At 31.0% G+C, this 26,910-nt stretch overlaps 1 protein-coding gene across 3 annotated transcripts in view; it reads right to left on the bottom strand.

Moving 5' to 3' along the window:
- The window catches only part of LOC118194990 (ATP-binding cassette sub-family A member 2-like), a 194,361-nt gene that overhangs the window by 110,326 nt on the left and 57,125 nt on the right, over nt 1–26,910 (bottom strand). For all 3 annotated transcript variants that reach the window (XM_085823222.1, XM_085823221.1, XM_085823223.1), the window contains exons 19-23: nt 24,377–24,527; nt 18,375–18,579; nt 9,590–9,772; nt 8,945–9,015; nt 983–1,092 (exon numbers count right to left, since the gene is read on the bottom strand). In XM_085823222.1, the coding sequence (XP_085679348.1) occupies nt 983–1,092; nt 8,945–9,015; nt 9,590–9,772; nt 18,375–18,579; nt 24,377–24,527 (720 nt within the window). The remainder of the gene's footprint in view (nt 1–982; nt 1,093–8,944; nt 9,016–9,589; nt 9,773–18,374; nt 18,580–24,376; nt 24,528–26,910) is intronic.

The raw sequence follows: 26,910 nt of genomic DNA, 5'->3' as shown, positions 1-26,910 counted from the left end.
ACCATACAAAATTTTTGCCTACATATTAGCATAAAAAACTTTTAAGGAATGAAAATATAAACAAATATTCCGAGAGACACCCCCCGCCAAATGCAGCACATATATATTGAGCTCCTAAAATAATGCCACAGTCCCCTAACAATAATTAAGATGTGTTCAGCTGCTATAAATACCTGCTGAAAATGCACATTATGATGCTGGACTCGATTCAGTAAACTGAGGAATTGCTATAAAGTTCTGGCATCCTTCATTTCTTTGGTTTTGTTGCATCATTTAAAAAAATTTAAATAACTCAGCAATCTGCATATGAAGAGCTTTTAGTTATGCTATCATTGCTCCCGAAAAAGAGAAAAACAATCCTGCCATTTGAACAAAATGTTAAATTGCTTAATACGTAATGTAGATTTTTCATACACTTCATTTGCTGCAAAACTTTTCATTTTTTTTATCTCTAATGTTAGTGATATGTCTAATATTTACTGTCATTTATAAGCTACATACATGTAAGTCCTATGTATGTGTAAGTTATGTTTACATAAGTGTCGACAAACAGACACTTTGTCTTGCAAACAAGAAAACCTAAACTAATATTATATATAAATACAATGCAGTACTATAGATGTACTTTATTTTCTTATTATTTTATCCCTCAGAAACATTCTTTTGGCTTAATTTAATACAGGAATACAGCATATAAAACAAATATGCATGCACACTATGTGTTAATCTAATTCTTAATGTTACCAGTAAGGCTTCTAGAGAGGAGCAGGTTCTGAACTTAAATTTTTTAGGATAAAATATAGATATGGAACTGTGTGGGATTACCTTAACTTTCACATACTTTACGGATCAACTGCATTTTGCTGCTTAAATTTTTATTAATAAAAAAGGGAATTAAGACAAGTCGTTGCATTAAAATAATCCTTTATACTAAAAATATCAACCAGAAAAGTATATTTTTATTACAAGAAATATATCATACATTGTTGTTGTTTTACCAGCTCCATTATGTCCAAGGAAAGACGTTATTTGGTTCTCATACAAGTTCAAACTCAGTTTATTAACAGCAACTTTATTTCCTGATTTGTACACCTACAAAAAATAAATTATAATACATTCTTTCGACAAATTTAAGAAAAGAAGAATTTTTATTTATGTTATTTTAAAATATGTAAACCACTATAAATTTTCTCAGAAGGAAGTTACTGAATAACAAATGAGATTCACCATAGTGCCTAAAAATGTACAAGACAAGTAAAGTCTCTACTGAATAACCAAACATGCATTTAAGAAACTCATTCTGAACTTTTATGGAAGAAATATTTTTGTAGATCCAGATCAGACTAACATAATGAAATAATTAGATTCATTTGAATAATAAACACAAAATCTGAATGTTAATTTGCTAACAACATAGATAACTAATACACTGCATAATTGTACTTTGTAGAATAACATTACACAATTAAAAATTTGTTAATTGATATATCACACAATATTTCATCACTTTTACAAAACACATTTAGATGTAAAACTAAGGTACATCTATATTTTTAGGCAAATATCAATTTCCCCATAATTTACAATATATTTGGAGACTCTAGATCAACAGTTCTCAATATGTGATATGCATACCTTTTAGGGATACGCAACAAAATATTTGACAGTAAGCTGAAATTAAATTTAAAAGTAAATTTCCAAAGTAAGGTATCATGGTAACAATAAAGCCACATTTTCTACACTTTTAAATTGATTCATTTCAGAAATTAAATGAAAAAGTACTGAGCTGTAGTTAGTTTTTATATCATGAATGTTAAATTCTTCTGTTTCCTACCTTAACGTAGAAAATTTCTTATAATTTTTATAAGATTTGTCACCTTATTTATACCATTATTTATGTTCATAGAATTATTGTTTTATCTATCTATACAAAAGAGACGCTATAACATATACATTACCAGGTGCAGGGTTTGTACACATTTCTGCACACGGAAATTAAGTACTTTTAGGGACTTTTAAGGACCATTAATTAAAAAAAATAAGGACCTATGAGCAAATGGAAAGTGAATAAATTCAATTAAAAATATTATTATATGCCTGAATTTCACTTTTGTAATAACATCCTAAAAATAAAATACATCCCTAAGTACTATGCATTATTACTAAACATGAATTAACTAACATAATTATTAATAAGTTTGAGAATAAAATAAATTTCATGCAGTTTATCAAGTAGCATTAAATATTTTACACTTATAATAGTTGGACATATTTAAAAGAAGATAAGTGACATTTACGTTTTATTAATAGTTAGCTTTATACTTTTTTTTAATGTCTAATTTTGTCACATACTTGGTCAGTCTAGAGGTTTAGCAAATAGTAGGGAGATTTTATGTCAAACGGCATAGGTATGTTCATCGGCATAGGTAACGGCATAGGTATAATCAGCATGTTTCATAACAAAAGACTGAATGTTGTCCCTCTGCTGCTTGTCTATAGAGAGACCTGCTGATTGGAACAAACCTGAAAGGCCTGATGCAGGCATACTTGGCAAGTGTTGAAGTTACTCAAGCTCTGCTTAATGCAGTTAATGTCATAGCTTTGTGTAGAGTTCCAGGGGTTGTAACCCAGTTAATATACTTTAAGGTTCCAATAAGCCATTAAAGTGCCAGAGGTGATAAGTTGTTTTATATACATATAAGTCTCAGTAGATGCAAAGAATAAGTTTTACTTTGATGGTGTTGATGGTTACTTGATGGGTTCTCCACACAAAGGATTTGGCGATTAGATTCCTAAAAACCTCAGTCGCCGTTTAAAAGGGGGAGTATATAAGGTATTTCTCCCACCTTCTTGGCGATGCTTCTAGGTGTAGTGGCAGCGGTATTCCAGAGGCCCGCGGTTCGATTTCCGGTGAAGGTGTTGTTAATTTTTTATCTTTCCTGCTTTCAAAAATACCTAATGTCTCTACAAGCCTTCCCAAACATTTTCGCTAGTTTATATCGATTTCCTTCTCTTTAATTATCGATCTTTTCTAACAATAATTAGAAATTTGTCTCAATATGCAAACTAATGTTCTCCGTAGTTTCTGTGTGCTTTATCTCCTAATTTGTCAACCTCTCCACAATGTACCTATGAAGGTTTACTTGATCTAGTAAAAGTTAAATAGTCCCCCCATAGACATGAAGCAAATTATCACTGTATCTGAAAGTAACTACAATATCAGACAAAGAACTTAAAACATAAAGGCATGCTCTGATGTTAACAAAGTCAATTACAGCTCACAGTGACTTAATTAAACAAGAACAGTCAAATTCAAACTAAAAATGTGGACTAGTGGTCAAAGATAATACAATTTAATTTAATCTGGCTCAGTAACTCTATCATATGAGGAAACAGAAATGGGAAACTATAGTAAAGGCTGAAAAGATAAACGATTGGGTAATTTACATAATAATAACTGCACATATCTTTGAAGAATAATTTTCTTTATGTATTCGGTTTCTTTCTTCAACGTGTTTCCTTTTAATTAAAAATTTTTTGATTTAATTAAGGATTTCTGTTATTCTAAAAAACACTAAATGCATTTAGAATGTACAGAAAAAGTGGCTAATTTAATTTTTTAGTAATATGAACATTCAGAAGAAATATGAAATATATATCGTAAAGGCCAGTTACAGGGCAGGTGTGGCAGAATTTTTAGAATTTAGTGACACACAGAACAACACGATCTAGAAATGGCAAAACTTTTAGAATTTAGAACAGGCACTGGAAGCAGAATTTAGATAGGCACTAGGCAGCAGAATTTAGGATACACAGAGATTGCATCAGGTAGGAAAATGCTAGTGCCAGCTATGTGTATGATGCATTAAGAAATATTAGATGAATCTTTTAAATTGTAAGTTTTCAATTTCTTTATTAACAAAAAAAAAATCTCTTTCTATAATGCCTGCCCAAGTGATAAGATCAGAAGCATTTTTGATATTTTCCATGCTTTTGTCTAGTGAAAAGTAGAGAAAATAAAGGGAAGATAAACATGTTATGAAAAAAAGATTCTAATATCAGGAGTAAAACATTCAAATATTATGCTTCCATTGTTCTTGCAAATGTTCTCCAAAATGTAAGAAATGTATCGCAAACTTTCTGTAAAATGAATCCATTACGTGTTGATATGTTGATACCATGGAGACATTTTTCATTTTGTCACATATTTCTCGAATCTTCTAGAATCGTGGGTTTATAAATCTTGTCTTCAAATCCTTCTAAACTTTCCATGCTGCAATGTCAAAAATACTAAAGAAAAATTATCCCAACCAATTCTGCAACAGCAAAAAGCCAGAAATATTTTGAAAGAAAAAGGGAGGGAAGGAAAAAGTATAAAATTAACTTTATAGAGAAAACTGATGCACATTCTAAGAATTTTGAATAATCTGAGACAATTACATGGGAAAAACGCTTACTATGAAAAAAATAAAAAGAAGACATTTTAATTAATTACAGAGCTAACTTTGCTTTTACTAAGAGCTGTTTCGTAAATTATGCTTTATAGCTATATACCTTGCTTATTTTTCAGATTTAAAATATAGTATAATAAGTTGCCAAAATGAAATTTTATAATATGACAGCGAAAAATAAAAATCTTTTATTTTAATGTTATTTTTTAAATATAATTCTAATATATTACCATTATTTTAATGAAATTTATCAATGTTATGATGTTTTAAAAAAATAGCCGAAAAAAATTCTCAGATCTCGGAATTAAAAATTTTCTATAGAAACTGACCTTAAAATTGCCAAAATGATGGCAAGTTGTCAAATTTAGAACCATTTAATAAAAGAATTCACAACCCCAGAAGCGAAAAGTTGTTACGAGCTCTTTATTAGAAAAAATGAATTTCGAAGTGCTTATGTTTCACTTCTTGCTTAGAAACTCGAGCATCCCATCATTTATGTTAGAAATAGAAACAAATTATAACCCATGGACCTATTCAAAAGATAACCATATACGTCAGTGAATTGCCAAAAATGTTCCTTCAAAATTCTAATTCACACTCAAAATGGCAGTCGTAAAAACAGAGAGAAATTTCAGATGATTAAAATTAAGGACCTTCTACTGATTTTGGCCAAAATTAAGGACTTTTAAAGACTCTTAAGGACCGTACGAACCCTTCAAGTGGTACTCGGCACATGAAAGATTCTAAATTCCATTGTTCTAAATTAAAATATTGCATATCAATAAAACAAAGACTGGATTAAATACAGGATAGAATATAGAAAAAAATCTGATGTGTACACCACATGACTTCCTTGTATTGGAATATTAAATTATACGCATTTTTTCTTGCATTTCATTTAAACTTATTGGATTGAATTAAATCTACTTTGCCGACAGCGCATAAACCACAATAGAATAAATGCATTCCTTAAAATTCACTCTAGTATTTGTTTACCATAGCGACACTCTGGCGCTAGATTCACTTAACAGTATTAAAAATTATATAACAGTTAACTTACACTTGGGTGCAAAAATTAAGGACGAAGTCGAAAAATTAGCATATCAGCTGAACGAAGAGGCAGAGCGGACAGAAAGACCAATCAGGAGATTAAGTAAGGTGATGTATGGTAGCACATGCGCAGATGTGCAGGTAGACGTAATGGGGGAGTGTCTGAGTAGTATAAAGCATGTTGTCGGTGTAAGATCAGTATTTCTGGCAAAGACATTGCACGCGGTATAGCAGTTAAAATCACACCGAGTTGCTGCCTCAGCAAGAAATGGCGAATAATCAATCTGTTGGACGACATCTGGATGCTTTTACCCGAGGTCGAATCATTGGGAAGTTGGAGGAAGGCCGCAGTGTGACAAGTGTGGCTGCAGAGTTTGGAATTGCTCACAGCATCGTTTCACGACTTTGGAGACAATTTCAAACTACAGGGACAGCTATCCGGGGGTTTAGTAGTGGTCGTCGACTAGGAACCACACCCGCAGATGACCGGTATATTGCCTTACAGGCCAGAAGAAACAGGTGGCAGACAGCGGGAGAAATCGCTAGACACATGACACAGGCGACTGGACGACCGATATTGCGTTTTACCGTGGCCATAAGACTGCATGGTGGTGGTCTGTTTGCACGACGCCCTGTATGGTGTGTACCTCTAACGCCTGCCCATCGGAGAAGGTGTTCTCTGTGGTGCCGGGAACACCGGAATTGGAGAGATAATGAATGGGGACGAGTACTCTTTACAGATAAGAGCAGATTCAGTCTGAGTAGCGATTCTCATTGCATACTCATCTGGAGGGAGCGGGGAAGCCGTAATCATCCCTCGAACATCATTGAAAGGGACAGGTATGGAGGTGGCGGTGTTATCGTTTGGAGAGGCATCATGCTTGGTAGTCGTACAGTCCTTCACATCTTCGACGCAGGTTCAGTCAACGGGACCCATTATTGTAACGAGATTCTTCTTCCATATGTGCGTCTTTTTAGAGGCGCTATGGGTCCGCAGTTCCTTTTCATGGACGACAATGCACCATGTCATCGCACAGTAGCTGCCGAACAGCTCTTAGAGAGTGAGGATATTGAACGTATGGATTGGCCGGCACGATCTCCGGATCTCAATCCCATCGAGCATGTATGGGATTTTCTAGGCAGACGCTTGGCAGCTCGTATCTTACCACCAGTAACGATTCCGGAGCTTCGATTGGCGCTGCAAGATGAATGGGCAGCAATGCCTCAACAACTCATTGACACCCTCATTCTCAGCATGGGCAGACGCTGTGAAACCTGCCTAGCAGTCAGGGAAGATCATATCCCCTATTAAAGACCAGATGTTTCTTGCTGGACACCCGTCACAGGGATGTTTCAGCCTTTAGTCGCATTGCGCTCCATGCTATTTTTTCAATAAAGCTTCTTTTTATTCCTCTGAGTTCTCTTTTAGTAAGTGTTGCTTACATTACTCATGTCCTTACATATTGGGGATCTTACTGTATTAAATGTGTTGATTTGGAAAGCTTTTGTACAAAGTTATATTGAAAAAACAGTCTCGTCCTTAATTTTTGCACACCAGTGTATATAATAATTATATAATGGAAACTAAGTTAACTGCTATATAATCCAATAATTATATAACCGTTAACTTTTATATTTCGTTCATATTATAACTCATAATGCACAAAATCTATATCATTTAAAGAAAAGAATTTCTAATCATTGCCACATGTTTTATTCAAATACTATAATAAAGCTAGAATTATGTATAAAAGAAATTAAGCAAACAAAACAAAAAAAGAAACAGTTTTTCCCAGACGATTGAGTATTTCTCATTTAATCAATTCAGTTCTCACTTCCCGAGAAGGCAAAAATACATAAAAACTCAAAATATCTATATTAAAAATTACGAAGTAAATCTCACTTATTTCCTCGAAAAAATTCCAGAAAGAATTAAGCATGATTTAATTGGCAATAATAAATGAATGCGTTAGCTTTGTTGTTGTGAAGCTAAGTTTCTCTAGATTGGCAACAAATCCACTAGTCTCCTGTTTCAAATGTAAACATCAATGGCCGCCATTAAAAAAGGGTTAGCAGCAATTAAACAACTTTAAAATTGCTGATAATTCTAAAAATATTGCACACATATTTACTAAAGGCATAAAATCCTTAACCGGAAGATAAAAACAACATAATTCAATCATTTTTAAAGCAAAAAATGTACAATTTACCAACATATAAGAGTAAAGAAACTGAGATTACTGAGCCGGGTAACAGAGTGGATATATATATAAATATATTTATATACGTTTGGTGCGGCCGATTGCAACCAAAATACAAGGTGCACATCTACATGTTATAGCAGTCCTATATACAAAATTTCAACGTTCTGAGGCTACTCGTTCTTGAGTTATGTGAGATACGTACGTATGCACGAACGTATGTACGTCTCTTCAGAATTAATATTAAAGCAGTTTTATAGTTTTTTTGAAGGTTATTCGGTTCTTACGTACAGATATCACGCAAAAACATCGTTAAATTGCATTCGATAGCGGTCAAAATGGATATTTTCGTTGAAATATGCTGCCTGAAACTTTTCGCGATTACAATACTTCCTTTTTACTTTGTACAAGGAAGTAAAAATAATAATAATATCACCAGGAAAAAAATAAAGTAGCTAATTATATGAAACATCTTTGACTAAATGCACCATTAAAAAGTACATCACCTTGAAAGTGAGAAATTTTTTTTACCCAAAGTTCACATACAGTAATAGAAATACTGCAGGTTTTGAAAGAAGAATGCAAAGTTATTATATCATTTACTGTGAATTTAATCACATTGGGGGAGGGACTTCTCCAAATCCCTCAAGCTTTTTTCATTGTTACTGCATTTTACACATGCTTTCCATGCACACTATTTCTTAAAAAGCAGTACATTTATTTTATTTATATATTATTAATATAAACATTAATTTAAAAGTCAAACAACAAAAATCAGCATTATATTTTCAAAAAACTATAACACTGATTTTTGTTGTTTGACTTCTAAATTAATATTTGTTTGGCGTGTTATTGTATCGTAACTGATATAAACATATTTGTGCATCTAACTTCATGAATAATTCAGGAAACTTTACTTACAAAGAAAATTACAACTCGCGAAAACTGGTCACCTTTTCTGATCTCCAGAGTTCACTTAGCTAAAACATACTTGTTGGTTAAAAATAAATTTCAAAAATAAAAATAAATAAAAAAACTGTGAGAATAACCATGTAACCTCAATTTACAGTTGTTATAAATTAATTTTTACCTTGTAATGTAATTACATGATTCTAGAGGTGAAAATTAAAAATTTAAATGAAAATAAACCTAAAAATTATGAATAATGGGAAGAAAATTTACTGAAGATATTGATTTTCTCTTACCTTAATATAATAAATACCAAAAAATTATTTTTCTTACTTTTACTAAATTTTCAATGCAGACACCTAATGGTAGGTTAGATGGATCTTGTTCAAAATACTGAGAATCAGCTGTAAACAATAAACACCAGGCATATAAAATAATATTTGGAACATAAAATATGTATGCAAGTAGAAGAAAATCACCTTTACGGAATGATCAATTACAATGTTGTACTGCATAAAATATGTCATCTTATTCCTACATAAATTTAAAAAGCTACAAGATGCAATGCATAAATAATTTTATTTTCATATTAATGATATAAATCTAAAATCTAAATATTTGTTGCTTTATGATGTAACATACGTCAGTTGTTGCATAAACAGTTGATCTAATTCATCACATTATTGGTTAAACAGTTGGGAAAAATTTTTTTTCAGATATTTAAATGTTCATTACATTTACACTCTTCAAGAAAATCTTAGAAACATTGAAAATATTAAAATTAAATAAAATTTACTTTCAGGTTAAAAATTTAAAATAAAATGCTTTAAGCTAATAAAAATGAATAAAAGAAACACTTCTATTTTATTAAAACAGAACAGAAATTTATTTATTAAAACATATATTTCTACTACTAGAACAAAAACATATAAAAAGTTTTAACGTGTACATATTTCATAAATAAAAAAAAGCACTAACTTGTACGATTAGTCATTACACATGCTTGGTCATTTTCAATAACAGACAGGCCCCATTTCTTACGATTCCAAATACAATGCCAAAATTCACTAAAACAGCCACAGTAGACATATGATCTAGAACTACCAAACCAGTATGTTTTGGTAAATGGAAAATACCAAGGTTTAGGTAGTCCATATGATCCTTGAAAAAAAAAAAAAAGTATAAATTATTACAGATTAGTATTTTTAAGTGTGCTCCATACTTACACATGAGTATGGGGCAAATAATTATTGCATTTTAATCTAAAATTAAATGACAAGTTCCAGAACAAGTATGTTTCATTTTCAAAACTATATTTTCAGATAACGAAATAGAATTAAAAATTTGTATGCTGAAAAACAAAATTCATTATGACAAGGTTCATACACATTTTTGCACATGGAAATTAAGTACTTTTAAGGACCATTAATGAAAAAAAATTAAGGATCTATAAGCAAATGGGAACTCAATAAATTCAATTTAAAATATTATTCTATGCCTGAATTTCACTTTTGCAATACCATCCTAAAAATAAAATAGATCCCTAAGTAGTATGCATTTTTACTAAACATGAATTAATTAACATAATTATTAATAAGTTTGAGAAGAAAATAATCTTTATGCAATTTATCAAGAAGCATTAAATATTTTACACTTATTATAGTTGATGATATTTAAAAAAAGATGAGTGACATTTACATTTTACTAATAGTTGGCTATATGTTGATTTTTTGTCTCATTCTGTCACATACTTGGTCAGTCTAGAGGTTTAATAAATAGCAGGTAGATTTTATGTCAAGTGGCATAGGTTAAAATGAGAAGCAAGATCATAATCAGCATGATTCATAACAAAAGACTGAATGTTGTCACCCCTGCTGCTTGTCTAGACAGAGACCTGCTGATTACAACAAACCTGAAAGGCCTGATGTAGGCACAGTTGCCAAGTGTTGAAAGTTAGTCAGGCTCTGTTTGATGCAATTAGTGTCATACCTTGTGTAGAGTTCCAGGGGTTGTAACCCAGTTAATATACTTTAAGGTTCCAATAAACCATTAAAGCACCAGAGGTGATAAGTTGTTTTGTATTATTTGAAGTCTCATTAGATGCAAAGAATAAGCTTTACTTGAATTTTTACATTTTTGTGTTTTATCTTGTGACCACAGTGAGTATCAATCGCTTTAATACGTAGAGATAATTTTTGAGGGTAAGCAGTTAGTTACAAATAATTAAATTAGGTAATTATATAACCTTAGTCATTATGGATTTACATGGCCACTATTAAATTTTATTTTTTAACAATATTTGTTAAAAAGCCCTATTAAAATCAAAATCTAATAAAATTTCACAGTTTAAAATACATGTAATTTATGACATTGATTCTTAAAAGATATTAAGATAATTACACATTAAAAGCTACAAACATTTTGGCTAGTTTATATCGATTTAAGCATCTTTATCTATCAATTAGAGATTTCTCAATATGAAAACCAATGTCCTCACTAGTTTCTGCGTTCTTTATCTCCTAACTTGTCAACCTCTCCACAATGAACCTATGAGGGTTTACTAGATCTGGTAAAAGTTAAATAGTTAAAATAACTTTGAATATTCTGAGACAATTACATGGGAAAAAAATCTTACTACGAAAAAATTAAAAAGAAGACATTTTTAATTAATTACATAGCTAATTTTGCTTTTGCTAAGAGCTGTTTTGTAAATTATGCTCTATAGCATTATACCTTATTTATTTTTCATATTCAAAATACTGTATAATAAGTTGCCAAAATGAAACTTAATAATAGGACAGCGAAAAAATAAAAATGTTTTATTTTAATGTAATTTTTTTTAAATATAATTTCAATATATTACCATTATTTTAATGAAATTTATCAATGCTATAATGCTAAAAAAATCACTGAAAAATTCTCAGATCTCAGAATTAAAAATTTTCTATAGAAACTGATCTTAAAATCACCAAAATGTTTACAAGTTGCCAAATTTAGAACAATAAAATTAGAAAAATAAAATCATCCCCAAAAGCGAAAAGTTGTTTAAGAGCTCTTTATTAGAAAAAATGAATTTCGAAATGCTTATGTTTCACTTCTTGCTTAGAAACTTGAGTATCCCATCATTTATATTAGAAATAGAAACAAATTATAACCCACGAAACCATTCAAAAGATAACCATATACGTCAGTGAATCGCCAAAAATATTCCTTCAAAATGCTAATTCATACTCAAAATAGCAGTCATAAAAGCAGACAGAAATTTCAGATGATTAAAATTAAGGACCTTCTGCTACATTTTACGAAAATTAAGGACTTTTAAGGACCAAAAATTGATTCCACATAATTTAAGGACTTTTAAGGATTCTTAAGGACCGTACGAACCCTGTATGAACTTGATTTTCAGTTTTCTACTAATGATTTTACATAAAAATTCATAGCTATAAATGTAAATTTATAACTGTGCACATAAAGTTATACTTAAGATAGAGATTTCAGTTTTAATGATTAAATAATTATTTTGATACATATAAATTGTAACTTAATTATTCCATAAAACTATTATTTTATAATATAAAGATAAACACAAAATTATTCAAAACAATTTTAAATACAGTCATTTAGTTATATACATCTATTTTCTAATAAAATTATTTCAAAAGAATAAAGTTAAATTTAAATAATTCTCTTGCGCCATTGCTGCAAGGAATCAAATTTGAATTTAACAAACATTCTCTATTCGTAAAAGCAAATTTAAAGTTAATTAAATTTTAAATGAAATTGAATTACAAATAAATGATAAATTATTGCTGCGAACTAACTACAATATCATTTAAATTCTGAGAGCATATGTAAATCAAGTGCAAGTATCAAAATCTATGAATATGATAATAAATGTATAATATATAACTCCTATAAATTTTTTAATTCTACAAATTTATAAAAATGCATAAGTGAATAATTGTTGAGCGGCAGGAGACAGACTTATCAAGGGTAAGTTGCCTCCAAACCTAACTCTTCAATTATTCAATTTGTGTTTCGTCATCTATGTACGCAAGGGTAAAAGGAAAATTCAAAACCAAAAGTAAAACCAAATGTTGTCAATTACTGAAAAGAAATTTAAACAAGTGGAATTTAGAGAAATTAGCAAGTAAAGACTAGAATTAAAGTCAATTAAGAGTAGAAACCCAATTTTTTTAGAAAACCAAAGTAATTTAGAAACTCTTGCCTGCAAAACTTGTCAGTAGTCAACGCATAAACATAAAGAATACTATAATAATTAATCGTTCTACATTTATTTAACCATTACCCATGAACGTAAAAAACTTAATATTTTAAAACACTTCTTGTATATAAAACGCATATTAAATTAGAAAGTTTCCTTTTATTACAGTACAAATATCACTATATGTACTAATATACTGCAAAGTCATTAGGTTTTTTTATGCTGAGGACGTGAAAAATGAGCAATGCCTTTGTTGGGATTCAAACTGTGCACCTCTCGAATACATGTTGAGTGTGCATCCGGTTATACTACAACAGTATGCGGAAAGGAGGGAGAAAATACCTTATAATATTATAGAAGCAAGTATTTTAAATCACAGATAATTAGAGGGGAAATCAAAATCCATAAAACATTTATCTTTATGAAGTTTTTGGTTTCTGGTTTCTACAGGGAAATTAAAAAATATTTAAATTATAGATAAAAACAAGAATTATGCATATGAAAAACACTTTAAAAATATTTATAATTTATTTATAAATTATAAATTTAAAGATTTATATGTAACACATGTAGGAAACTTGAGTTTTGAATTACAGAATCTTTTTTTCTTATAACACAGGTCTTTCACATGCATACGAGAACTTCACATTCAAACGAGAACTTAAAAAAAATTTCCGTCCCTAAATTTGGTCAAAATTCAGCCTGAACTTTCTTTTAATTAGAAAAAACTCTTTTGCAAGCTGCATTTATATGAGGTATTATTAATCCTCTGGCTGCTCATCACACGATTTCCACGGACAACTCAAATGTAGCAAAATCTGCTCATCCTGCAATTTCCACGGGCATGTGTTTCTCTTCCTTTATTAAGGAGTGCATCCCGTTTTTTCCCCGTTTAACCACTGAAATAAATTATATACAGTATTAGAAGATTTAGTTTACGCTTTGGCCAACTGATATCGTAAACTGTCCACTAAATTGCGGCGTTTGAAGGCACGTAGTGTTACCACTCAAACTGCACTTTTTTCTTACAGAAATGGCTACTAGAAAACATTCAGCGATTATCTTGATTATTTAATTAAATTATTGAATTATTAATTGGACTTATTGAGTAGATTAATAATTTGATTGATTATTAATTAGATTTATTGAATCTGGTGGAAAGACTGAGAAGTTGGACTTTGCCTTGAACCCTGTTTTGAACTCTATCATACTAAACTGCATTTCTAAGATATTTTTCCCTCAGTGCTTTATATTTTCTTAAATTTTATATATTTTACTTTTTTATTTTATGCAATAAATAGAAATTAACTGTAATTCAACTGAAATTTATTTTTCAAAAATCTTTTTTGGTGAAAACTTCTGAAATTGGTTTCTCTGGCAACTTAGTTTCTCATGTTAAAAATCTATTTTCTAGAAAGAAAAAATGCATTTTTCAATTCTCCAATATATATAGATTTAAAATATGCAAAACAAAAAAAAAATTACACTATTTTTGAAGCGATTTCGGTCCACAAATTGAGCAGTCAGATAGTTAAAGTAGCAAGTACTACAATAGGCAATACTTTGTATTTAACGCACCCATTCACATCATTTAATTTTAAAATTTGCAACTTCTTTTATATTTTCTACTTAATACACGTAAAACTCATTTTTTTTTGCTTGATAAAGTTACTTTTCATCAATGATGAATAAAAAAGTATTCATCAGGAAATGAATGGATGAAACTGAAACGTTAGACCTTAAGTTTTTATTAGCAACTTCAGCAAGTTTTAAGAATGGATCATTTTCAGGAAGTTTATCTATTATATATATGAACATACAATTACAAAAAAAAAAAAAAAAAAAAAAAAAAGGACCATGCTGAATTGAAAAATAACTTCACTTTCATTCAATTTGACATTTTAAAAATATAATCTTGTTTTTGTATCAATTACCAAATTTTTCTTTTCTTTTTCTTTTCTTTTTTCTTTTTCTTTTTTTCTTTTTCTTTTTCTTTTTTCTTTTTTTTTTTTTTTTTGTTTGTTTATTAATATTTTATGACATCTGCTCTGTATGCTTCCATTTTTACTTTTCATTAAATAAAAATATATATCTCTCTTATGTGGCAAGGACAACCTCGAATGATTGCAATTGGCTGATACATTTGCATAAATGATGCTACACATTTAAATTTTCCCACCATATTATTAGGATTTTCTGAAGAAAATTACAAATGTTTCTGTTCTAAGACTTTATTTATGAAATATTCATTTATACGATTAAAAATATTTTCTCCAGTAGTATTTGCTCATTCTAAAACAGAAATCAATGTGGTAACTAACCTTTCTTGCTTGCAATAATATACCATAATGAAAGGACACAGCTTGTTATCATTGTTATTATTACTTCCATCAGTACTTCTAAATTTTTACATTGAGTTAAACAGCTGTTTTAAATGGTTCAAAATTAAAATTGGAAGGCTAAGGTTCAATTAAAAATATAACAAAATAGCATTCAGTTTTTATAAAATCCATTTCATCTTTTATATGAAGAAATTCGATATTGCTTTTGATTTTATCCTATTAATTTCTTTATGCCTTTGTGAAAATAAATGCCATTTACAGTTTTCTGTCATGTGCAACTCAAACACCTTTATTGCATACAGTGCAATGCACATAATTTACAGAAATTTTAGGTGCTTTAATGTATGGATAGAATATGAGACTTTAAATTCCTGGCGTGATAATTTTAGCCTCTTATTTTGAAGCAGCATAATTTATAAACTTAAAAAACATCCAGTTTAATCACAACTCAGAGGAAGCAGGTGCTATGTTTTCTCTACCGAATCTAAATGAATTAAAGCCGAATTGCCTTCAGTAAAACAAGCCCTTCACCACAAAGTGCTTGTTTTACTGGAGTGATTAAGAGCACAGATCTATGACTGGCTCCTCTTCAAAACCAGCCAGATACTCAACACGCAATACATAACGTGACCATTTATTTTTTGACTCAAAACGGGACATTGGTTTATTTAGGTTAAAGCATAGGTAGTCAATGAAAAAAACAACACTTTTTTAAAGTTATTTATTCAGAAAAAGTTAGTTGGCTTAAAAGTTACTAATCACAAAATATAGGTACCCAAAATGTTTAGTTATATTTATCAGAAGAACAAATTTGTTTTAATATAGCTTTTGACGATTGCAAGTAAGAATAAAACTCTTGGCACTTTTTTTTTTTTTTTTAATATTCACCTTAATTATCAGCCTTGCCTTTAGAACTGAAATTTGTGACTGGGTTTTTTTCAGATGTCCACAATTTATTCATAATAGAAAATACTCTTTCTACTGGAGCATTTGTAGCAGGCAAACATAAAATATATTCAATTACAATAGAAAAGTTTTCATGCTGAAGATTGTTGGCACAAAAGTGTTTGAATACTTCCACCCAACAGGTTTCCGTGGAAACATTTAAATTATTCCATTCCGTTATTTTTTGCAATGTAATGTAGTTAGAAATTAATAAAAATTCGTCAAAAACTTCAGTACCTTTATTACAGTCAATATATTGCTTTTCAATTAATACATCCAGAGATTTTTGAATGTCTTCCCATGTGGGGACCTTTTTGTAAATCTGCCCAATAAAATATCTCCATTTCTTTGGTAAGAAAGCAAGTCCATTGCTCCAGATATTCACGGCTTGTTTTATAAAAGTCTGTAGCCGTCCTTTTCCCAAATTCTTCATCGATATTAGTACCACTATCTTTCAATTTTAACATTAATTGACGGACCATAAATGGAAGAAACCGATTGGTCTGTTTCTGAGTTAAATTGTCTTTTTGATTGATTTCTTTTGCAGCTTTAATTGCCGATACAGTCTGACCTTCAAGTTTTAAAATAGCTTGATAAAAACTTGCTGACTGAGCATGTAAAAAATAAAACCACAATTCGGATGTGGGATCTTCAAAAACGTTTTTTAGTGACAAGGGACATTTTTCAATACTCAAAAAGTAGCTTTTTAACAGCTGATACATTTTTAAAACCCTCTCTAAAGCAGGCATTAGAGCAAGCCATCTGGTTTTGCTATAGCCAAGCATTTATTGATATTTCGTTTCAGTTTTGGCATAAAACTCCTTTAGAGCTCCAACTCGAATCGTATAAATATAAAAAAATGAATATATCTTCACAACAACGCTTTCGTAATCTACGGGTAGCCCATCTGCAGCAGATTTTATTGCATTGTGAATTACATAGGCTCCACATCCAATACCTATTAATTCTTTTTTCAGAGATGATTGTAATTTTGTTAATACATTGTTAGTTCCTCGCCTAACTGCACCTCCGAAATTGATGTTGGCATTGTCACCACAAAATGCTACGACTTGCTGTCAAATTATTATCTGTCAACACTTGGTTTAAATAATTGACAATGATTAAGACACAGACTAGGTTCAGTAAAACCATCCAAACTAGTCCAGTGAAAATTTTGAAAATATAATGCTGATTTTTGTTGTTTGACTTCTGAATTAGTAATTGACAATGATCTCAGAAGTTTCACCAGGTTGGTCTTGGAAATCTAAAATTTTTACTTGCACACCTACGTAAGGTTGAAAAAAGCACACTACAATGGGGTATATTTTCTTGTCACCGTGGTTTGACACATCATTTAGTATTGTAATACAATTGCACTTATCAAGGTCATCTTTTAATTCTTTCATTGCTGTAGGCGTCAAAACATTTGAAGAACTCGAAGAGGTGACAAGATCTTCGAGCATTTCTTCGGCATTTTTATGTTTGTCAGACTTTAAATGCTGTTCAATATCACCGCCACCACTGTGGGAAACATTAAATTCTGTACTACACTTTTTACAACTGACATCTGATGGAGTATTTATTTGCTTGATAAACGGATATTTTCTTGTAAGCTAACATTAAACGAACACTTGCGTTTCGGCATTTTAACTTCTGATTTCGAAGCAAAAGAAATTTAAATTATTTACTACACGAGCATCAAACACAAACAAAACAAATAGCGAGAAGTGGGCAAATGAAAAGTTTGTCAAACAACAATCAATAAAACATGAGCGATATGACGTCTTGGCCACTCTCGGCTATTGTTGCATCGATGACGACGGAGTCTCGCTCTCGCACACCGCTACCTCGCGTCGGGTTGGGCGGGCGTCACATCGCGGTGGCCGGCCATCTGCTACTCAAATTTTCACATGGTTTCTGAAAATGGGACAATTTCATGTCCCACAGTCCATTTTGGGGACACCAGGACTCGTAATTGTAAAAAGGGACAGTCCTGTTCAAAAGGGGATGTCCGGTCACGTTAGTGATACATGATGTCACAAGCTTTTCGCTAATCAGTGAATGAATAGTTAGTTTTCCTTACCCTTTCGTGTAAAACACTGGCAAATTTTATAAAGTTTAATTATTTTTTTCCATATTTTCTGTAACTCATAGTTTTTAAGGAGTTTTTACAGAAACTATACGAAATGTGTAATAGTTTGTATCTGTGGGTAAAGCAATTATGATGAAAAAACATAATTTCAAATATTACCTGGATGAACATTTTCAATGTACCATACTAAGATAGAGTACAAGACAGCATCAGTCATCATCATGATAGCAACACTCAGCAGACTGTATTCATCATCTTCAACAGGTGAGATGGCAATATTAGACCACTGCACTCCAACACCAACTTCTTCATAAAATGCAAAATATTTTGCTCCAAGACCAAATGCTGTGGTAGATAACAAAGACTGCAAGAAAAACAAAAAACTTTGGCTCAGGAAACACAAATAAAATACAGTGTTAACATATTCAGGATGTTTAAAAAAGATTGCATGATTAATGTCTCTTGAATAATTTGCCATTGACTGATGTTCTAATTTAAAAAATTAATATGTAAACTTTTCAAATGCAATAATTTTAATCAAGGAGATCTGTCAGCAAAATTGTACAAAATTTGAATTTTATAATATATACACTGTGGAATAAAATTTCTGATCAGTAATTTTCTTAATTTTATGTTTCCTGTGTCATGCATACAGTTAGTTATGTTATGAAATTCTAAAAATTTAGCATGCCATTTTGTGATATTTAGGAAAACACTATATATTACCTTATTCAATATTTTTCCGCCACATCTTGTTGAATTTTTCAACTGTTTAAATGCAAGCATACAATAAAAAAATGAAAACATTTCCAACAATAAAGAAATGAAGTCTGCACAAAATTATGTTCTGAAGTCTTCAGTTATAAAGGGTAAATTTTTGTACTTTTTCAGAGTTCAAAATTTTGAAAATCAGCTTATTCATTATAAAAAGAATGCTCAAGCAAATTAATAACAAAACATCTAAATCAGCTGTAAAATGATCAACAATATATTTTGTTGCATAGAAAATTCTTGTATAAAAATATTGCTTCTTGCAGGAGATACCTTTTTCCAGGAGGATAATTTTCTTGGCCAAGTAACTTAATACATATTCCTCATACCATGATGATGAAAACCGAATGAAACATCTTTCTTCACCCCAGGAGTCATACAGAGCTAAATCTACCTTGTCATAAAAGTAGCACAAAACTTTTGGATGCAATTTTTGAACTACTTAAAAAACTTAAAAGTTATTATCTGAGCAAAAATGTTTTGCTGAAAATTTATTTAAGTATTTGATATATTCTGCAGTACTTTTTCCGAGTTTGTAATAACATTTAATGCACAAAGCCTAGTTTTTGCCTCATCTATTTTTATTATTGATTAAATTGTAAAACAGGACATTAAAAAACAGTGGGACTATAAGAATGTACTGTTCAAAATAGATGCAATAAAGCAATTATTTTTTTAAAAGAATGTATGCAGCATCATTTAAAAAAAAGAGTGAGAAAGAAATGGGGGGGAGAGAAGAAAAATTCTCTGTTAAATACATAATATATACATTACAGATAACTTTTATTAGTTACAGTAATGCTGCAATTATTTATAAAGAAATTCATCAGATGTATCATAAATGTATATTAATTTATATCAAGTACATCTACCATTAAAAAATTATGATTTTTAATTATTAAGAAGTGCATTTCAGTAACTGTTTAACAATTTCAGTAACTGCTCAATAAGCTGAGCTATATGCTCTTGCCAAACAGCAGCATTCTGAGTAATGTTTGTGATTGTGAAAGATAAAAACCTCATCCTCTGGTAGCATCCCTTATAAAGTGAATGGACAATACATATAAAGAAGATTTTAGCATAACAAAATGAATGCAAGAATCCAGAAATTTTCAAAAAGCTTCTGCTAAAGACATTTCCAATGTTATTACAAGTAACTGGCATTTTTTTATTTTTCTGATTATTAAATTCCATAACTCTAATAACTCATAGTTTCACCAATCACTAACTAGCATCTAGACACTGAAGAATAGTAAATGTTTAATCAGAAAAAGAAGCGTCTTGGTCTCGCCAGTTTTGCACTATTCACATTTACTTTAAGGAAGGCGTTTAAGTAATATGGATATAGAACTTTCACACTTACTTTTTAGAGGAATGTGCTCTCTTTTCACACAATTATTCATTTTAATGTCCCGAGTAATTATGCAAAATTTGGGCAAAATTGGCAAGACAAAAACTGTGCACCCCCTTTTACCAAGAGGCCATTTCTCTACAGTCCCCTCACATTTATGAATGCATCATCAAACCACATTTGCCTGCTTTTTGTCCCCAGCTCATGCTACACTGGCAAATTTTATAAAGTTTAATTAGATGCAGAACTCAATATTAACCAAACAAATATATAACTTTCTTATTGATTTACATATTAATATTTATAATCTATTTTATTTATATATAACATTTGTTTTTATATTTACAATTAACAAGAATTTTAATCTTTTATACATACATTTTTAAGCTAAATACTTTCATTAGTATTTCTTTCTTTATTTAATAATATCAAAGTAAGTAAAAATATTTTTTTACATTTAATAAAAATTATACAATATAATTACTGTAATCCACATACATTACCATTACAACCAAGAATTATGTGAATTAGTGAATTTTGCAAATTGCTGATCACATTTCTCTGAGTATCGTCCACATTTTCCCCTTTTATTTTTACATTATATTTTGATTATTTGCACCTAAATAGCTAAAACAATCTCCTACACCAAGAATTCTTTACCACAAAAGCATTATTTTTAGATACAATCATTTACATAGATTAAAGTTGCATATAATTCAGTGGTTCTCAGACTTCTTTGCCCAGGTCATCAAACCCCTTCTTTTCGAAAACTTGAAAAATGCAATTGCATTTCTTTAAATTTATACTATTTTTTATGTTTTTTATGAATTCAACTAGTATAAAAAATTTAATAAATACTAAAACTTGAATAAAAGTATTAATATTCATAAATTAAAACAGATAAATAAAAGGCTAACCACACTCCCCTCTTCCTCGGTTGAGAACCTTGATATTAATTTTGGAATATCATTTTCAACGTTGTTTATTTAAACACTTTAGGTTTCTTTTTTATTATTTTTTCCCTTAAAGTGTATATATTATTTTATTTTCTGGTGTGTTACATTTTCCCTAGAAATTTAGATACTGTCGGTTCAATATTAAAACACTCATTAAAAGTAATTTCTGCTTTTTCATTATCAGATCCAATATTCAAATTTTTATTAGCTGGGTTTAATATACTGAAATAATTTTATAGTCAGTGAGATATGACATAAATAAAACCCTCATTTTCAGTAGTCATACAATCTAAAATATTTCCTTTTCTTAAAAGTTCAAGCAAATCTAAAGCTTTATTTTTAGCAAACAAACAACAATTTTGCTGCTTTTGCATGTGATAACATAAAACCTGAAAAATCAGAAATGCCACTTTTGATTTCCATAAAAAGTATTAGTGGCCAGAAAGTTAATACTTACTTTTCAAGAGACTCATGAATAAATTATTTTAATTTTAAAGGCATAAAATACAAAGAAAAAATTAAATTAAAAAAGCATATACTCCCATTCACTTCGCTAATATGCAGAGTTGTAATACATTCAAATTCTAAGCAAAAGTAATGAGAGTACAAAGGAAAAGCATAGTACAGAGAAAGGAATAAATGATAGAGAAGTTTTTTTAGAATGAAAAAACTCTAATAAAAGTGCACTAAAACATATCACAAAAATGAAACTGCATGTAAACCAACAAAATTACTTACAAAATAATTTTAAATGCTCTTAAATTAAAGCATGTAAAATACAATTTTCAAATATGCCATTGGTAACATTTCCCCCTAAAATATTGCATTAGAAAGAAGAAGAGAAATAAATCCTTTATATATATATTTATCACAATATTCAATATTAATTTTAAATATTATTAATGTAATATTTAAAATTATTGATTATTATTAATTACTTGCATATATATATATATACAGGGTGATTATAATTAAAGTTTAAGTTTCAAAACGCTATAAAAAAAAGAACCACTCATGAAAATGATGCCAAATTTGAAAGGAATGTTATTGAAGAAAGCGGAAAGCGTATGGCAGAAGAAAAAAATTAGTTTCAAAAGTTAGCAACAGATGGCGCTGCAAGCGGAAGAAGACGTAAATTAAAATGTTAGTTAAATTTCAGTGTTATAAAGCCGCCAGGTACCAGGCTGTTCCTCATTTCGCGTCTCAGACGTTCGCCATGGGTGTTTCACTGCAGGACCGCGCTCTGCTGGTAAAGCTGTATTACAAGAATGATGATTGTGCAAGAGTAGCTCTGCAAAAATTCAGGACACTGAAGGGTATAAAAGAAGGCGTTGGTCCAATGAGTGTCATAGGTCTAAAGAAAATGATGCAAAAATTCGAAACGACAGGTTCGTTTGATGTGCAGTCTGGAAGAGGGAGAAAGCGAGTGCATTCGACGGTAGTTGAAGAAGTGGCCACAGCATTACAGGAAGGGTCGGCCGGTAGTGTGCAACAGTGTAGTGCACGAGGAATTGCCCGAACATTGGACAGGCCTACGAGCACGGTGCTGAAAATTGTACGAAACATCCTGCAATGCTATCCGTACAAAATTGGCCATGTGCAGGAGTTTCTTCCGTCTGACCTGACAGCTAGGGAGACGTTTGCGTTAGAATTCCTGGCTCGCATGGAAGTGGATAATGAATGGCCGTGGAAAATTTTGTGGACAGATGAAGCCCATTTCCATCTGGCAGAATACGTGAATACCCAGAATTGTCGAATATGGGCAACAGAAAATCCACTGGCAACGCACCCCGTACCACTTCATCCTGAAGAGGTCACGGTATGTTGTGGCTTTACGGAATCATTCATCCTACAACCATATTTTTTCGAGCAGACGAGTGCTTCCGGTCCTGTTACCGCAACCGTCACTGGTCAGAGATATCCGTCTCTTTTGCGCAACCACGCGATTCCAGCTCTGCAACAGCGTGGATGTGTGGATGAAATCATTTTTATGCAAGATGGCGCTCCTCCGCACATTGCACATCCCGTGAAGCAGCTGCTGAGGCGCCATTTCGGAAATGCTCGAATTATCAGCCGTCATTTCCCTACAGCCTGGCCGTCCCGATCGCCTGATCTTACTCCGTGTGATTTCTGGCTGTAGGGATATCTGAAGGATGTTGTGTTCCATGCTCCAATTGCAAATTTAGCGGAATTAAAGGCACGCATTTCGCAACACTTTCTTAACAACACCCCGGAGACACTGCGATCCGTTGTGGAACATGCTGTTTGTCGCTTTCAACTTGTTGCACACAACGGTGGACACCATATTGAACATGTTTTGCGCCAGTCTCGCTACAGTTCCGAACTTCTTTGATGAATGGTTCTTATGCGGTATGTCGCCGCAAAACTCTTGAAACCGATTCGTCCCTTTCGATGTGATATGTACAGTCATGCAAATAAAATTATTCAACAATTCTAATTTGTCAATGCGTTTTTATGTGTAACTTCCATCTTAGCCGTTGTTTTACGAATCATTTCTCTTTTCTCGTCGGGATACTGCCGCTTACAGCGCCATCTGTTGCTAACTTTTGAAACTAAATTTTTTCTTCTGCCATACGCTTTCCGCCTTCTTCAATAACATTCCTTTCAAATTTCACATCATTTTCATCAGTGGTTCTTTTTTTATAGCGTTTTGAAACTTAAACTTTAATTATAATCACCCTGTATTATATATATAATAAAAGCTTTCAACAAATTTGTCATCCTTTTGAATTTTTTTTTTTTTTTTTTTTTTGTTTGTTTATGCTTGAAGATCAGCACGGATTACATGTATTTGCAGATTTATTATTTATGAATTATTGGAGTTCTATTGCATTATAATATAACAGAGAGAGAGAGAGAGAACTCCCAGTAAATAGCTTCCAAGAAAATGCTGAAAAATATAGTCTGATAAACTAACTGCAACTTTCTTCTTTAAAAAAAAAAATATATATATAAGCTAATATTGCTACTAATATGCAAAAAATAAACATTTATCCCGAAGAAAATTTAATTACTAATTGGAAAGTAAAGCTTCAGAAAATTTGCAAAAAAAGGAAGCTTACAGCTAAGCTCTTGAGCCATACAGGGATATGATCATGTGCAGCTTCTTCACGAACAGCTATGTACATATATGGCACGTATGTAAGGAAATAAATTATACCAGCACAAGCAGCTGCTAATTTTGCTTTTGAATAAAGAACACTAACTAAAAACCTATAAAAATATAATAATCATATGAGTACACAATACAAATGGCTATATACTGAACTTATAGTCATTTATTTATTTTGCTGATACATTAACAGACATAAACTTCCAAAAAACACTGCAATAAAGAAAGTTATAAACACTTTTAACTAAAAACTAGTAAAACTGCTTGAGACTTTTAAAATGCAGAATTGTATGTTAAGGCATTCAGTACAGTATCATTAAAAACTATATATTTAAACTTATTTTTATAGAAGATAGATCAAATAACACATTTCGGAAAGGGAGGATATAAAGTCTAAACTTCTTTGTTTTCTACGTAGTTCTGGCATTTGATTTAAAACACTACAAGCATATTAGCTTTCTACACTGTAGAATTGGACGATCCATTCTGAGACTGATTCAAAGAACCAACTCACTTTACTGAACGAGATCAGTGATCTGCCAAAATGGAATGGTTGTTCTTTTACAGTTCATGGAGAGCTCTTGTTGGAAGCATGCCAAAAAATTTGATTCCTCCTATGTAAAGACTAATATTACTTCCTTTATTATTTAATGGAAATATCTCTTACCTATTTTATGCCTATATGAATGCTTCTGGTTTGACTATTCCATCTAGTATTTAAAAAACAAAGCCTTAAATAAAATTTTATACATCTCAGCAAAACTAACCACTTCTTTTTGGAACTGCATTAAGTTTTTTCCTCCCATCTAGCAGTATGATCTGTTTAAAGCAGGTAGCCTTTAGTTTGCTCCATTCCCAGTTCTCAGTGCCCCAGTGCTCCTGCTCTAACTGCAGATCTGACTCCTTCTAAGTATTGATTATTCACTCTTTTTGCTTCTAGCCCTTTTTCTGCATCTACTCATCTTCAGTTTCTAGGTGTGGTATTCTTCCTTCGAGTTTCATTTAGATTCTTTCGAATACTGTATCATGGTATACGTATATTACCATTTTTATATAATATTATTATGACAATCTTTAAAATTAGCACATATTAATAAATATAAATTTTTCGATTGAATGTATTTTTTTCACAGTTGCAGAACAAAATGTCAACCCTACAGCATACAAGAACACTGACTGACATTTGGTACTATTTTGCTAAATTAGATTAAAAATATAAAAAGGAAAATGCCGGTATTGTTAGCAGAGAATTGTTCTTTGGAATCTGCTTCCAATCTAAAAGTACACTTGAAAAGAAAACATCTACCAGTGGCTTTTCAACAGTCAGTATCAGGAATCCATCCACATTTGCCATCAACTGGCAATGAAACTGAAGTAGAAGTTAGGGAAATCCTTTCTCTTCAGTATCAAGTAACAGCTTTGGCATTTCCTTCTACATCCAATCAGCAAAAAATCTCTGTCGGAGATTTGACTCTTGGTCTGAATTTGGATCTGGATCCAGCTTTTCTTCACTTTCGACAGCTTAACAACAATCCAGAAGTAAATTCATTTATGTAAAAAACGCCAATTACACTAAGTAAGAGTAAATAATTGGGCATGAAGCTTTTATAAATGGTATGCAAAAGAATACCATCTATTTTCTATACGTAAAGATGTGGAATTTAAAAGTTCATTCAAAGCTTTGCCTGAATTGTAATTTGCCAAGTCAAAAAAATAAATAATAAATAAATAAATCAAATTTTTTATACCCCAAAATTATAATGAAATGGGACTTAGACAACATATGAAATATGAAATGGGTTGGTACTGTTTCAAAGTTTCAACACCTTTGCACATTCATAACCTACTTTTGCAACATGTTGTTGGGTTGTCAATACAGAAAACATAGTTAAACAGATAATGATGTACTTTAAAAAAAGTTCACTTGTTTCAAGTCAACTTGCTGAAATGCAAGAAAATTGAAAGAAATAAACATAAATTGAGACAAGACATATCAACTATATGGAATTCTACCTATGATATGTTAAGTAAAGAACTTAAAATTTCTTTCCTTGCTACATTAAGTGAAAAATCATTTAATTTATCAGATCATGACTCGAATAATCTCTAACAATGAGCTAGTGATGTGGGCAATGCTCCTGAATACCTGCTCTAAAAAACAGGTTTTACCAATGATCTCAAATACTGAGAATGCTACAATAATGTTGTAGTAATAATGAAATGCTTGAGTGAACAACATAAGACACCCCAAGTACAGCAGTCACATCCAACAATAACATCTTATGAAACTCTTCCATATGAGATGAGTTCAATTAAACTACCAACAAACTTCAAGGGGTACATAACCCAGGATCTGCTGCAAAAGTGGAATTAGATAAATAATTATATATTGATTGCTTACTTAGAAGCAATGACCCTTTATTATGGTGGGAGTCCTGAAAGCTTATATATCCACAATGTACGAACCTGTTCTAAAACGATTAT

This window comes from Stegodyphus dumicola, chromosome 9 (assembly GCF_044657685.1).
Source record: "Stegodyphus dumicola isolate Sdum_Otavi_A_Nest chromosome 9, ASM4465768v1".
NCBI lineage: Eukaryota > Metazoa > Arthropoda > Arachnida > Araneae > Eresidae > Stegodyphus > Stegodyphus dumicola.
This window is presented reverse-complemented; position numbering and strand designations above follow the sequence as displayed.